This window comes from Balaenoptera acutorostrata, chromosome 14, assembly GCF_949987535.1.
Source record: "Balaenoptera acutorostrata chromosome 14, mBalAcu1.1, whole genome shotgun sequence".
Taxonomy (NCBI): domain Eukaryota; kingdom Metazoa; phylum Chordata; class Mammalia; order Artiodactyla; family Balaenopteridae; genus Balaenoptera; species Balaenoptera acutorostrata.
This window is the reverse complement of record NC_080077.1, coordinates 83,357,503-83,372,614: the sequence shown is the minus strand read 5'-3', so window position 1 is coordinate 83,372,614 and position 15,112 is coordinate 83,357,503. Positions and strand designations below refer to the sequence as shown.

Here is a 15,112-nt window from a genome sequence, read left to right as displayed (position 1 = left end):
TAATTCAAAAAGACACATGCACCCTAATGTTCATTGCAGCACTATTTACAATAGCCAGGTCATGGAAGCAACCTAAATGCCCATCAACAGACGAATGGATAAAGAAGATGTGGTACATATATACAATGGAATATTACTCAGCCATAAAAAGGAACGAAATTGGGTCATCTGTAGAGACGTGGATGGATCTAGAGACTGTCATACAGAGTGAAGTAAGTCAGAAAGAGAAAAACAAATATTGTATATTAACACATATATGTGGAACCTAGAAAAATGGTACAGATGAACTGGTTTGCAGGGCAGAAATAGAGACACAGATGTAGAGACCAAACGTATGGACACCAATGTGGGTAAGTGGTGGGGTGGTGGTGGTGGTGTGATGAATTGGGCGATTGGGATTGACATGTATACACTAATATGTATAAAATGGATAACTAATGAGACCCTGCTGTATAAAAAATAAATAAAATCAAAAATTCAAAAAAAAGAAGAAATAGACAAATTGAATAGGCCTACATTTATTAAATAAATTAAATCAATAATTAATAGCTTGTGAAACAGAAAGCACCAGGTCCAGATGTGTTCACTGATGAATTCTAACACACAGTTAAGAAAGAAATTATACTAACTTTCTACAATATCTTCCAGAAAATAGAACAAGAGGGAAAACTTCCTAACTCATTCTGTGAGGCCAGCATGGCCCTAATACCAAAACCAGACAAAGACATTGCCAGAAGGGTACAGAACTATTTCTCATGAACATAGATGCAAATACTCTCAACAAAATATTAGCAAATCTAATCCAACAAAACTTCTTTCTAAAGATCATTAATACAACCTACTTCAGAGTAAGGATTAGAGAAAGGAGACTAAATACATAAAACATTAATCTTTTTATGTGTTTCCTGGGTGCTGCAATAACATTGTAATCTGATTAATTCCAGGGTTTATTGCATTAAGAGTTATAGTTAATTCCATGTTAACCCATTCAACCCAGGATGGACCATGAGTAGTACTTTTTTTTTTTTTTTTTCAATCCTTGGCACAGACCACAGTACCCAGAATTATAATAGATGTCTACTATGTTTGATTAACACATGATCAAACAGAGATCTCTTCAGAGAATTTGAAGATCCTGATCAAAGCAGGGGCACTCCCATCTGGATTGCATCCTTGGAATAATATGTCCAGCCACAGAGCCAGCCTGCAAAAATGGGAGTGCTTCAGGCATTTATTGAATTTATTTCATTAGCCCTTAAATTACAGCCAACATGTGGGTCAAGTGTTGAGTATAGTTCCCTGTGCTATACAGTAGTTTGTTGTTATCTATTTTACAAATGGTAGTGTGTATATTTTAATCCCAAACTCCTAATTTATCCCTCCCTCTGCTTCCCCTTTCGTAACTACAAGTTTGTTTTCTATGTCTGTGAGCCTATTTTGTTTTGGAAATAAGTTCATTGGTATCATTTTTTTTTTTTTTAGATTCCACATATAAGCAATATTGTATGATATTTATCTTTGTCTGGCTTACTTCACTTAGTATGATAATCTCTAGGTCAAATCATGTTGCTGCAAATGGCATTATTTCATTCTTGTTTTATGTCTTAGTAGTATTCCATTGTGTATACATATCCCATCTTTCCCATCTTCTTTATCCATTCATCTGTGGATGAACACCTAAGTTGCTTCCATGTCTTGGCTATTATAATAGTGCTGCTATGAATGTTGGGGTACATGTATCTTTTTTTTTTTTTAATGCTATTCTTGTCTGCTTACATTCTTTTTATGTATGTATGTATGTATGTATGTATGTATGTATGGCTGTGTTGGGTCTTCGTTTCTGTGCAAGGGCTTTCTCTAGTTGTGGCAAGTGGGGGCCACTCTTCATCGCGGTGCGCGGGCCTCTCACCATCGCGGCCTCTCTTGTTGCGGAGCACAGGCTCCAGACGCGCAGGCTCAGTAATTGTGGCTCACGGGCCGAGTTGCTCCGCGGCATGTGGGATCTTCCCAGACCAGGGCTCGAACCCGCGTCCCCTGCATTGGAAGGCAGACTCTCAACCACTGCGCCACCAGGGAAGCCCAAGGGGTACATGTATCTTTTCCAATTATGACAACCACCATTTTAAAACCTAACATATGCTTAACTGTATCAAAGTGTTGTTCACACAGCAATGGTGAATGCTATTGTCAACCTTTTGTTTCAAATTTTTAATGACTGTATTGGGTCCGGCTGTTAAACGTGACTGCGCTTTCCGCGCCCCTGAGATGCGGGTCCCAGGAGCGGGTGTGTAGCCGGAAAGAACAGAGAGCGCCGGACAGCCCGCAGCAGAGAAGGACAAGGCCCGCGCAGAAACTCACTCAAGCGCGCACGCAGGATGGAGGGAGCGCAGGATGCAGGGAGTGCAGGGAGTGCAGGATGGAGGCAGCCCATTGGACCAGCCCCGCTCACACCGCCGCGTCCGCCAATAGGCAGCGGCCTGGGCGGGGCGTCGGCGCGCGGGCGCCTTGAGCAGCGGCTGCGTGGCTGCCCTCGCGGACCAGCCTTCGACGGCATCTCGAGTGTGCAGGGCCTGCCGGAAGACGTCGGAGGCGCCGGATCCTGTTCGCGGAGCCATGTCTCGGCCGGAAGCCGGCGCCAACGCCTCCTCCTGGGTCGCTGCTTCTCGGAGGAGCGCGGCGCTGCGTCGGGCTCCGGAAAGGAGGCCGGAGAAGGAGCCGAGCCAAGGCGGTCGCGGAGGCCAGAAGGCCGGCGGAGGTGGCGGCTGGAGGGGCCCCTCCGGCGTCCAGCAGCCCGTGGGCGCTGGTTTCCGGGAGCCGCCGCTCTCCTTCAAGCTGAAGAACTACTGGGTGGGCGCGGTGATAGGTGAGAGCGGAAGGCCTGCGCGGGCGGGCCGGGGTGGGTGAGGCGGGGCGGGGCCTGTGGCATCCCCGCCCCGCCCGCCTCGCCTCCAATCAGCGGCCACTGGGGCGGCTCGGGTCCCCACCCGACCTTTCTGATACGCTTTGGTGCTAGAGTGATGGCGTTTAATGCATCTCTGTATAGTTTATAGAGACGATGTTTTGGGAGCGCCAACTCTCAGACTTATGAAATCTTTGGGATGAAAGGTCAGAGCTTTGGCAGCTTACCCCAAAATGAACAACAAAGGAGTCGGTCCGTTTGAGCACTGGGGAGAGCCATTAACCCAAGATAAGAAAGCGTAGGATATTAAAGGGCTGCTCGGAACATTAGCCATACCTTGCACTTAGTTTCTGTAACTTGAATATGATTAATCTGCCGAAAAAAAGTGTTCTTTTTCTTAGTATAGCGTGAGTCTTACAAATTCGTTTTTGAAAAACATTTGGAAATGATTGGAATTAAGGTTTGCCCCCCTTTTAAAATTGTGGTAAACAACATACATTTACAGTATTGTTGACCCTAAGAACAACGTTGTGTAGTAGATCTGCAGGAGGTTTTCATCTTGCACGACTGAATCTACCTCTCAACAACTCATTTCCCCATTCCCCCATCCCTGGCAGCCACCAGACACCTCATAGAAGTGGAATCTGCAGGTTTTTGTGATTGGCTCATCTCAGTGTAATGTCCTCAGGGTTTATATGTGTTGTCACAAATGGCAGGATTTCCTTTTAAGGCTGAAAACTTGCCTTGTGTGCATATGCCACATTTTTTTCATCCAGTCGTCTGTTGACAGATATTTAGGTGATTTCCACCTCTTAGCTATCGTGAATAATGATGAATATGGGAATGCAGATATCTTTCTGAGATCCTAGTTTCAATTCTTGTGTATAAGTTCCCAGAAGTGGGATTGCTGGATCACATGGTAGTTCTATTTTTAGTTTTTAAAGGACTCTGCATACTGTTTCCATAGTGACCGCACCAATTTACGTTCCCACTCACAGTGCATAAGGGTTCCCTTTCTCCACATCCTTGCCAACTTGTTATCCCTTGTCTTTTTTTTTTTAATAAATTTATTTATTTATTTGTTTTTATTTTTGGCTGTATTGGGTCTTCGTTGCTGTGCCCGGGCTTTCTCTAATTGTGGTGAGTGGGGACAACTCTTCATTGCGGTGCGTGGGCTTCTCATTGTCGTGTGCGGGCTCTAGAGCGCAGGCTCAGTAGTTGTGGTGTACGGGCTTAGTTGCTCCGCAGCATGTGGGATCTTCCCGGACCAGAGCTCGAGCCCATGTTCCCTGCATTGGCAGGCGGATTCTTAACCACTGCGCCACTAGGGAAGCTCCATATTCCTTGTCTTTTTGATGAGAGCCATTCTAACAGGTGATATCTCATTGTGGTTTTGATTTGCATATCTCTGATGATTTCATCATCTTTTCATATACACCTGTTGGTCATAATTATGTCTTCGAAGAAAGATCTATTCAAGACCTTTGGCCAGTTTTTAATTGGACTTTTTTGGTTGAGTTGTGTGTAAGGGTTCCAATTTCTTCACATCCTTGCCAACACTTTGGATCCAATTAGTCTTTCCTTGGGCTGATGGTGAATCCTTAGTATCTACCTCTGAGAAAGGAACCTCCTACCACCCACCACAATTTGGAATAGAAAGCGCCTGCTTCCCTTTTTCCAAACTGAAAGTGATTACTGGACCCTAGGAGCCTTTGTTTGGATGATCTGGGAAGAACTAGAGAAGGCTTTGAGCAAAGTCGGTAGTGGGTTACCCATAATTGATTTCAATTTTTTTTAAAAAACCCTTTATTTTTAAAAACAGGGCGTGGTGGGTCAAAAATAAAAGAGATCCAGAGCTCAACATACACCAAAATACAGGTAAATTATTTGGGTTCTTAAATCCTTAAAGAGGATGAACTATGGTTCATTCCTAACTCTAACTTCTCTTCAATTATTAACATACTGTTGTAACTTAGATAAGTTGCCAAAGCTCTTCATACTTCTTTTTAAGAACTCACCTAAGCTGTAGTCCATTCATTATATCTTAGATGCTGATTGATAGCAATCCTGTATTTCCTTTACACTTTTATTCTATTTGAGGTTGAGTGCGGTGGGGGGGACGGTGAAGGGACTTATCTCACCTATTTTCCCCCTTGTATCTAGATAATAAAAGGGTACCCTGAAGCAGAAGTAAGAATTTTTGGCACCAAGGCAATGCAGAGCAAAGCGAAAACAGTGATAGATAATCTTGTTCAAAGACAAGAAGACTACAAAACAGAACCCAAAGTTGGTAAGTAATTTTTGCCCACTAAAGCCCTGTAAAATTTTAAATGTTTTATTCAGTGTTATAAGCCATATTATAGCTGCTTTTCCTGATAACAAATCTTTGGCTTGCCATCATTAAATCTAGTCTGTTATAGAATTTTTTTCTATGAAATCCAGGATACTTTTCCTCAAACTAAGACACTTAATATCTGCTGTTAAGCCTGGCAGTTTTACTTTTGAGTAAAAACAAAATAACCTTTTAATACACTTCACTATTGATGGTACAGCAAGGATTAGTCCTGGCCTCCTGTCTATGGTCCCTTCCCTGGAATGTGACTGACTTTGAAAACTGCCTAATTATTTGATATTTAAAAAAATCTCAGATCTACTTGGACTAGAGAAAAAGCCGTTATTGAACTATTTCCAGAAGCAACAAGGAGAAGAGTCTTCCGTCCAGATGGGAGCATTGCCTCTTAGTGTTTCTTGGGAAAGAACCTCTAAAAAGCCTCTAAGACACTGTTTCTTCTGTTTACCTGGGGTAATATCTGCCACACAGAATTATTGTAATGATAAGTGATGTGTTATTTATTATCAGACACTAAGTCTCTCATGCTTTTTAACTGCTCCAGTAATTTTTTTTTGCATTTCAGAAATCTGAAGTAAATAACTGGCAAACCGTGACCGGAATTGTCATGGCACTGTTGTACTAAATTCCTAAATTTAATGTTTCAAGCATTATTATTGTTGGGTTATTAAAACAGAAAATAGTAAAATTGTTTTGGATTTTATACTGGTAGGATTTGTTTGGAAACTAATTTGGAATATTTTTAACAGATGTTGCTGTTGTCCAACCTTCGGATGGAAAAGATGCAAGGAAAGATGTTTCAGGAAATCAGAAATTGGTTGATTGGGATAAGTTCCGAGAAGATATTTTGAAATGCAACAAAAAAAAGTGGGCAGGTTAGTGCTGGATCCCAACACTTACATGTGGTATTGTTGTTCCTAGTAATTGAGGTTTTTAACCTCTATAAAAAATGTGTTGCTCTTAGTAATGAAATCTATATGCAAAATGACAGTAGAATTTGAAATGCTGCAATTAGTCTCTAGGACATGATATTTCTATGTCTGTGTGGCGGTTTACATTACAAATGGAAAGTTAAAACTTATTTATACCTTGTCTTATTTGAGGTAACTCGCTGCACAAGTTTAATAAAAATAGAAAATTGGGCCAAAAGGGAAATGAAGTGAGTAAACATGCCAACCAGGAGTTAACATTTTGCTATGACTGAGCAAAAATTGATCTTGGAGTGTCCTGGCCAAGAAGGGCAAAATAAAAAAGGAAAAACATTTAATAAGACCGTACAGTTCTTGAAGAAATGGTTTTTTTTACTTCTCACTTGGAATTATATATGGAGTATAATGTTCTTACATTATTCACTGAATTTCAGAGTAAATTCAGGCATGAATTTGATCAGAATGAGGCAGTGGGACAACATCATTTATTTAAAGTTAAACAGTGAACACTACCATGTGACAAATATTAACAAGGGTTCATTCCACTCTGGTGGTCAGCCTGTCCCATGCAATCTCAACAACATGTGTTGGGAGCTTTGGGTGGAGGTGGGAAGCAGAAAAAGGATTTAAGTTTGGTGGAAGTATGATAAGCATTTAAAAAAGAAAACAAAGTAGCTTCAAAGTAGAGGATAGAATAAGGATAAATATTTTATTCCTAAACAGTAATGGGATGGACCCTCAAAGAAAAGAAAGTTAGCTTACTATGAGAGAAGATTCATCAGTTGTGATGTCTGTGTGTCTTGTGAAGCATGGTTTATTTTATATTTAATTATTAAAGATCTCTTTCTTGGGTGAAAAATGTAATTGAAAGACAAAGCAAAAATGGAGATCTCTGAGAGGCTGGCAAAAGCTTTGCTGGCAAAGTGTGGGACAGCTGTCTAGAGCTATATCTGTGCAAGGTGAACCTGATACATATTTTAGTTTGATTTCTGTTGCTTTGAATAAATGTCAATGAAATGTAAATGCTCATTAATCATCCAAGTTAAAATTTTGGGTTTTGTCCCAGGTTTACCTCCAATTAAGAAAAACTTTTACGTGGAGTCAGAAACAACAAGTTCAATGTCACAAGACCAAGCAGACAATTGGAGGTGAATAGTTTTACTACTTTTTATTGAGTATTTGTAGAGTTATGCTGGTAAATGAACCCATGAGGAAAAGATTTGAAATGATTGCATTTGAAACTGTAGCTTCCTATTCAAAAGAAAACTTGGTTGCACCCTACATCATATATATTAGAGCATTGCTATCCAATAAAACTTCTGGCGAAGAGGGGAAATGGGCTATATTTGTGTCTAGATCTAGAGTAGTTACTATCCATATGTGGCTATTAAACACTTAAAATGTAGCTAATATAATTGAGGAACTGAATTTGAAATTTTAAATTTAAAGAGACACGTGGTTAGTGCCTGCTGTATTAGCAGTTTTTGAGAATTATTTCAACAAGTATTGAAAATCATGAGAAATTGATCTGATATCTGAATATTAGACAAATTTCTTACTCTTTGGTCCTTATTATCTGGAATTATAGGTCCTAATGGCAACATTTTTTCTATTAATATCTGTTCTAAAACTAAGAGAGTATGGTATAGCAGACAGAGCAGTTATTCTAGGATTGGGGTAGGGCCCTGAGCGTGGACAAGTGACTAAAGATCACCTGTCGAATGAGAATAATTCCCACTTCAAAGTATTGTTGAGGATTAATTAAGGAAATGTGTGTGAAACATTATAGGCCCTCAGGCGTTTGCCAAATCTGACTTTGATTCATGAAGCATATAATTTTCAGGCTCTATTCTTTTTTTTTTTTTTTAAGTATTTGTTTATTTATTTATTTATGGCTGTGTTGGGTCTTCATTTCTGTGCGAGGGCTTTCTCTAGTTGTGGTAAGCGGGGGCCACTCTTCATCACGGTGCGCGGGCCTCTTACTATCGCGGCCTCTCTTGTTGCGGAGCACAGGCTCCAGACGCGCAGGCTCAGTAATTGTGGCTCACGGGCCCAGCTGCTCCGCGGCACGTGGGATCTTCCCAGACCAGGACTCGAACCCGTGTCCCCTGCATTGTCAGGCTCTATTCTTAACCTTTCCATGAAATTTTCATTGGCCCATTCATGCATACAGTGTAATTTTTTTCCTTCTTTGGAACTATTCTGGTAAAAAAAAGATGGGCTTGCTTCTATTTCTTATTATGTTTTACTGTACCTTAACCAGCAGTCTAATTTTAATCAGTTGCAGTTGAATTTCTAGATATGACATGAACTAATGTTGGAAAAAATTTCTTGCTTGGGGAGTAAAGTGACCAAAGCCACTAATCCTTGTTCTATTTTTCCTTAAAGGAGGGAAAATTATAATATAATGTGTGATGACTTGAAAGGTGGTGAGAAACGTCCTCTTCCCAACCCTGTTGGTAATTTTGAGGATGCATTTCACTGTTATCCTGAAGTTATGAGAAACCTTCAAAAGGCAGGTTTTCAAAGGCCAACACCAATTCAGGTATGCTTTCTTTAATTCTAACATTTCATCGACTTTCCCCCCCTCAATTTCTGGTCGTTAGAAGTTATAACACCAGGGAGCAGCTGTCTCTTATGAGTGTCCCCCCAGCACCTCCACCGCTGCCTAGCACTCAAAATGCTGAGAAGTTTGGGGCTGGGAGAGGAGGAAGGAACACTTGACAGAAAGCAATGCACTTTTTATTTTAATATTTCTCATTCTGTTTCAGTCACAGGCATGGCCAATCATTCTACAAGGAGTAGATCTTATAGGAGTAGCTCAGACTGGAACGGGGAAGACATTGTCCTACTTAATGCCCGGATTTATTCATATTGACTCACAACCTCTGTAAGAATTACTACATCTGGGTTCTCTTTAGGGGTTTAACAGATATGGATTCCAAAAATGCAATGCAAGTTTCTTCGATTGCCTTGGTCGAAAGGTAATGCCTAGTTTCGGGCAAATGCACTTGTGCTGTTCTGTTGAGCTATAAATGGACAAAACATTTTTAGGAAGCAATAGGTAGTATCCACCGAAAGTCTTAATAGTGAAACACTGCAAACAAATTGTTTAAATTACCGTGTCCAGTACAATTCTGTGAGAATGTCTGACACAGGAAAGCTCTGGCCCTGTTCAATGAAAAGGCTGGTGTCTGGACCCTAGGATTTTTTTGTTAGGCTGTTTTTCTTTATTTTTCCACTTTTTATGTGTGGTGCTTGTTTGTGGCTTTGACAATCATTGCTGCCTTTTTTTTTTTTTTTTTTTTGGCCATACCTCGAGGCTTATGGGATCTTAGTTCCCTGACCAGGGATTGAACCCAGGCCCTCAGCAGATGAAAGCTCGGAGTCCTAACCAGTGGACCGCCAGGGAATTCCCTCATTGCAGGCACTGAATGAAGGTCCTGTATATCTGAGATGGGTACTTTACTAACGTGTTTTCTCTCCAAAGAGCCAGGAATGGGCCGGGCATGTTAGTCCTCACCCCGACTCGAGAGCTAGCTCTGCAAGTGGAAGCTGAGTGCCGTAAATATTCATATAAAGGTCTTAAAAGGCGAGTCTTTTCTTTGACCATTCCTGCATCAGCATTCTAACCATCTGTAGCTGTAGACATCCTCCCCATTATTTTCACACATCCTGAGAAGCTGATTGGCTCAGCGTGGGTCAGGCTTACTTACCCCTGATCCAAATCGACCGTAACCTGGGTGGTGGGGTCAGATAACAAGGATGCGACCGTGGCTCTCGTAGGACACGTCCCTGTGGGTTGGTGGTTGTCGATGGTTCTCAGAAAGGGGCCAATACTGTACTACCTGAGACTTTGGATTTATGTACTTTTTATTTTATACCCAAAATGCCTAGGTTGGTTGGGATTTTGAATTGTGATGGGATATTCCCCACGTGAACGTGAACCTCTGTATTTTTTTTTTTTAAGCGTTTGTATATATGGTGGTGGCGATAGAGATGGACAAATAAAAGACTTAGCGAAAGGTGTCGATATCATTATTGCCACTCCCGGAAGACTCCACGATCTACAAATGAATAACTTTGTGTACCTGAAGAGCATAACCTACCTGGTAATCGTGGAGCAGGGGTTCGGGGTCCTGGGAGGAAGAACTGAACTCTTCATCAAACCCTTTAGAATGGCTGTCCATTTCATAATGGTTTTAAATCTTAGGAATGTTGCTCATTCCCTCTAGTTTGTTAAAATACAGATTTTAAGATCATTCCATTTTAGTATTATATAAATATTTTTAAATGTAGGTAAGTACAAAAGAATTCCACATGAATATTTTAGACACTTAAATTGTTTTTTCATTAAATAGATTTAGAAACTGTTAGTTGGCAAACTTAAATCAATCTGTGTTGCAACTACAGATAGCTTAGGTAATGGAGGAAATGAAAAAATTACCTTAGCATTCATAAAGGCAGAGCATATATATTAGCTACCTTCCATACCTAATCTAGCCATCTTTTTTTTTTTTTGGCCGTATTGCATGGCTCGTGAGTACTGCACGGCTCGTGGGATCTTAGTTCCCTGACCAGGGATGGAACCCGGGCCCTCAGCAGTGAAAGCGCGGAGTCCTAACCGCTGGACCACCAGGGAATTCTCCTAAGCTAACCATTTTTAACGCAGGTATTAGATGAAGCTGACAAGATGCTGGATATGGGATTTGAACCCCAGATAATGAAGATTTTATTAGATGTACGCCCAGACAGGCAGACAGTCATGACAAGGTAGGTATATGTTTAATTTGCTAATCTGCAAAAGTAGAAATCAGTGGAACCAAATCCATTTGATTTTAGAGTCTTTCTTAAAAGTATTTTGAGATCCTTTGGTGAAAGATATGTCATCACTTAGTATAGCAACTCAGTGTAACAGTTTAGCAATGACTATTGGGTTTCCTGAATTAAAAATAAGATTTCTAGGGCTTCCCTGGTGGCGCAGTGGTTGAGAATCTGCCTGCTAATGCAGGAGACACGGGTTCGAGCCCTGGTCTGGGAAGATCCCACATGCCGCGGAGCAACTAGGCCCGTGAGCCACAACTACTGAGCCTGCGCGTCTGGAGCCTGTGCTCTGCAACAAGAGAGGCCACAATAGTGAGAGGCCCGCGCACCGCGATGAAGAGTGGCCCCCACTTGCCACAACTGGAGAAAGCCATAGCACAAAAACGAAGACCCAACATAGCAATCAATCAATCAATAAAGAAATCTTAAAAAAAAATAAATAAATAAGATTTCTAGGGACTTCCCTGGTGGTACAGCAGTTAAGACTCCGCACTCCCAATGCAGGGGGCCCGGGTTCGATCCCTAGTCCGAGAACTAGATCCCACATGCTGCAACGAGGATCCCATGTGCTGCAACTAAGACCCAGCACAGTCTAAGTAAATAAATAAATGTTTGAAAAAGAATAAGATTTCTATAAAAAAATGCAGGGGAGACTGTTCCACAGGGGGGTCTCAGATTGGAAAAAGTAATCACCTGTCCAGAATACTTTTTGGCGAAGATAAAGCTGAGGCAGCAGAAGAGTATGTGATTGGGGAAGTAGACTAAATTTATTCATTTTGTTTTCTTACTAAACTTCCCGTCTTTGTAATTAGTGTGAAAGTACAGAAGGTGGTGACTTTCATAATATATGGTTGAAGAAACATCTGAATGTACATATCCAATCATTGGTACAGTTAAAATGTTTTTATTTGGCATGAGCATTTGGTTTTGCCTGCTGACAATGTATGAAAAATACTGGGGTTTTTTGCCTTATTTATAAAGGCCGAGAGAACTAATCTAACACCTGAATTCCTTGTACCTTTTCATAGATTAGAAAGGTATAGCTCTTCTTCACCTTTTGTTTACAAACCTATTAAACTTTTTTAAAGGTTTAATCTAGTAGCTTTATTGAGCAGTTCATTGTGAAGCAAATGTTTTCTGTGAAATTGGCCTCATTAAAAAGTACTAAGTTTGTCTTCCATGAGTAATTTGGTTCATAGCATTCTTAGGGAAATGTAGTAATGTTTGCTTTATAATACATTTTTAATGTTTGTGTATTACGTTTTATCTCCAGTGCAACGTGGCCATGTGCTGTCCGTAGACTTGCACAATCTTATTTGAAAGAGCCCATGATTGTGTATGTTGGTACTTTGGATCTAGCTGTAAGCTTGTTTTTAATTACTATTTATATCTTATTAATTATGGAAATGTTTTGCCATTGTAAAGCTCTCTGGCCTTTCACTTCATAATTGAGATTGGCCTTTCAACTAATCATTAATGAAAATTGACGTTTTACTTAAATCACTGGTAATTAATAATGGGTCATTGCCCTAGGCTCATTTCATGAGATTTCACGAAAGACAGGATAAATGCTTCAGAATCTATTTCATCTCTGGGTCAATAAAATGGTACCAGCGATACTTTGAAATTTTGTATTGTCAAAATACTTATTGAATGGAAACTCTTTGGGTCATCAGCTGAACATCTTCATTGCAAAGGCTATATCCAAATTCATGGCGATAGTTTTGTAAGCTTGGCCTCAAACCGTGGTTATTCCTTTTCCAACAATAGTAACTGGCTGCTTTCAACACACTGCCACGTATTCAAGAGTTCCCAACTTAGCGTGGGTGACTCACTGGTAAAAAGTGAAAGACTGAGCCATAAATCCTTGAGTAGGAACCAGTGATTTTGCAAGGACCTGCCATTTTTCCTGCTAGCAGTTTATTAGAACATTTAACCAATGATAGAAATAAGATGGATTTCGAGCCAATATATGGGGTTTGCCCATTAATATTGATGAACTATGATCTCTGAGTCCTTTAGGCTGTAAGTACCGTGAAGCAAAATATAATTGTCACCACAGAAGACGAGAAACGATCGCTTATCCAAACTTTCATCGAGAGCATGTCTCCCAAAGACAAAGTCATAATATTTGTTAGCCGGAAAGCTGTGTGAGTATATTTTTTACATTCAAATCATCAGTCATGGTTTGTTTTGGCATTGTTTCTATGTGTATATGCATTTCAAATGGGGGGGGTTTGGTGTATGTCTTACAATATGCACATTACTTCAGACTCTTGCCAGTGGAAGTAACAGTATGAATTGATGGTGGTATGAGAATAAGCACTTAGACCCCTGACTTTATCTTTTGCTTCAGGGCTGATCATTTATCAAGTGACCTGTGTATCCAGCATATATCAGTAGAGTCTCTGCATGGCAACAGAGAACAGAGTGATCGAGAGAGAGCATTAAAAAACTTTAAAACAGGTACATTTATACAATTAGTATTGCAGTTTAAAAGTGTCCAGTGCCTGGACTTGCTTGAGTGATGACACCTTTTCATGGAACCCATGTCTAAGATCCGCCCTCAGCTTGCAGATCCCAGAACTATACTTGTTCTAAATATTAATCAGATTCTCAGAACTATCTCAAGCTAATGCTTAAAACCTGGATATCAAGGCAGTAATTTGCAGTGAGGGTGTTGTCTTAATTTACTTGAGAGGCATATATCTTTGCCATGGTTCATGGACCCTTTGAATTTTGGAATCTATTGTGTTGTAACTTGCCAGCAGTTAAAAAAGGCTAAGTAACCCTTTCCTTTCTTCACTGTCTTTAAACGAGTTTTAATATTAAAAGCAAGGATAGTTCACCTGATCAGATATTAGGGGACAGATATATCTAGGGTTGGTTTGTACCAGCATGTGTCTGTATTCTTTTGGCTTTACTTTTTAGGGAAAGTGCGAATACTGATTGCTACCGATTTAGCATCTCGTGGTCTCGATGTCCATGATGTCACACACGTCTATAATTACGATTTTCCCCGGAACATCGAAGAATATGTGCACAGAGTAGGGCGCACCGGGAGAGCAGGGTAAGTCAGTCCATCCAACCTGGCTCCTCATTCTCTTCACAAAAAGGACCTTTTTCCCCTCTGAGAGCACTATCATAAAATCCCCATAACATGCTGTTTAAACAACTGCAGATTAGGTTCCAAACTGCTGTTTGAACGGCTAAATCTTTTTTTTTTTTTAACTTATTTATTTATTTTTGGCTGTGTTGGGTCTTCGTTTCTGTGCGAGGGCTTTCTCTAGCTGCGGCAAGCGGGGGCCACTCTTCATCGCGGTGCGCGGGCCTCTCACTATCGTGGCCTCTCTTGTTGCGGAGCACAGGCTCCAGACGCGCAGGCTCAGTAGTTGTGGCTCACGGGCCCAGTTGCTCCGCGGCACTTGGGATCTTCCCAGACCAGGGCTCGAACCCGTGTCCCCTGCATTAGCAGGCAGATTCTCAACCACTGCGCCACCAGGGAAGCCCTGAATGGCTAAATCTTTTTTTTTTTAATCGAAGTATAGTTGATTTACAATGTTGTGTTAATTACTGCTGTACAGCAAAGTGATTCAGTTATACATATATATACACATATATATATACATTCTATTCTTTTAATATTCTTTCCCATTATGGTTTATCATAGGATATTGAATATAGTTTCCTGTGCTATACAGTAGGACCTTATTGTTTATCCATTCTATATATCACAGTTTACATCTGCTCACCCCAACTTCCCACTCCATCCCTCCCCCAACCCCTTCCCCATTGGCAACCACAGGCCTGTTCTCTATTTCCATGATTCTGTTTCTGTTTCATAGATAGGTTCATTTGTGTCATATTTTATTTATTTATTTATTTTTTATTTTTTAGATTTTTTGTTTTTTTGATGTGGACCATTTTTAAAGTCTTTATTGAATTTGTTACAGTATTGCTTCTGTTTTGGTTTTTTGGCCGTGAGGCATGTGGGATCTTAGCTTCCCGACCAGGGATGGAAGGAACTCTCACCCCCTGTATTGGAAGGCAAAGTCCTAACCACTGGACCACCAGGGAAGTCCCTTGTGTCATATTTTAGATTCCACATAT

At 40.6% G+C, this 15,112-nt stretch overlaps 1 protein-coding gene across 6 annotated transcripts in view; it reads left to right on the top strand.

The window, feature by feature from the left end:
- DDX43 (DEAD-box helicase 43) overlaps positions 1-15,112 on the top strand; it is a 30,234-nt gene that overhangs the window by 12,893 nt on the left and 2,229 nt on the right. For 3 of the 6 annotated variants that reach the window (XM_057528289.1, XM_057528287.1, XM_057528286.1), the window contains 13 exons: positions 4,722-4,777; positions 5,063-5,189; positions 5,999-6,124; positions 7,245-7,326; positions 8,567-8,723; positions 8,950-9,068; positions 9,669-9,770; positions 10,149-10,290; positions 10,851-10,951; positions 12,276-12,363; positions 13,025-13,152; positions 13,359-13,468; positions 13,934-14,072. In XM_057528289.1, the coding sequence (XP_057384272.1) occupies positions 5,114-5,189; positions 5,999-6,124; positions 7,245-7,326; positions 8,567-8,723; positions 8,950-9,068; positions 9,669-9,770; positions 10,149-10,290; positions 10,851-10,951; positions 12,276-12,363; positions 13,025-13,152; positions 13,359-13,468; positions 13,934-14,072 (1,370 nt within the window). In that variant the 5' untranslated portion in view covers positions 4,722-4,777; positions 5,063-5,113. Of the gene's footprint in view, positions 1-2,540; positions 2,864-4,721; positions 4,778-5,062; positions 5,190-5,998; positions 6,125-7,244; positions 7,327-8,566; positions 8,724-8,949; positions 9,069-9,668; positions 9,771-10,148; positions 10,291-10,850; positions 10,952-12,275; positions 12,364-13,024; positions 13,153-13,358; positions 13,469-13,933; positions 14,073-15,112 lie in introns of those variants that run through there. The other 3 variants (XM_057528284.1, XM_057528285.1, XM_057528288.1) reach the window with 3 other exon arrangements.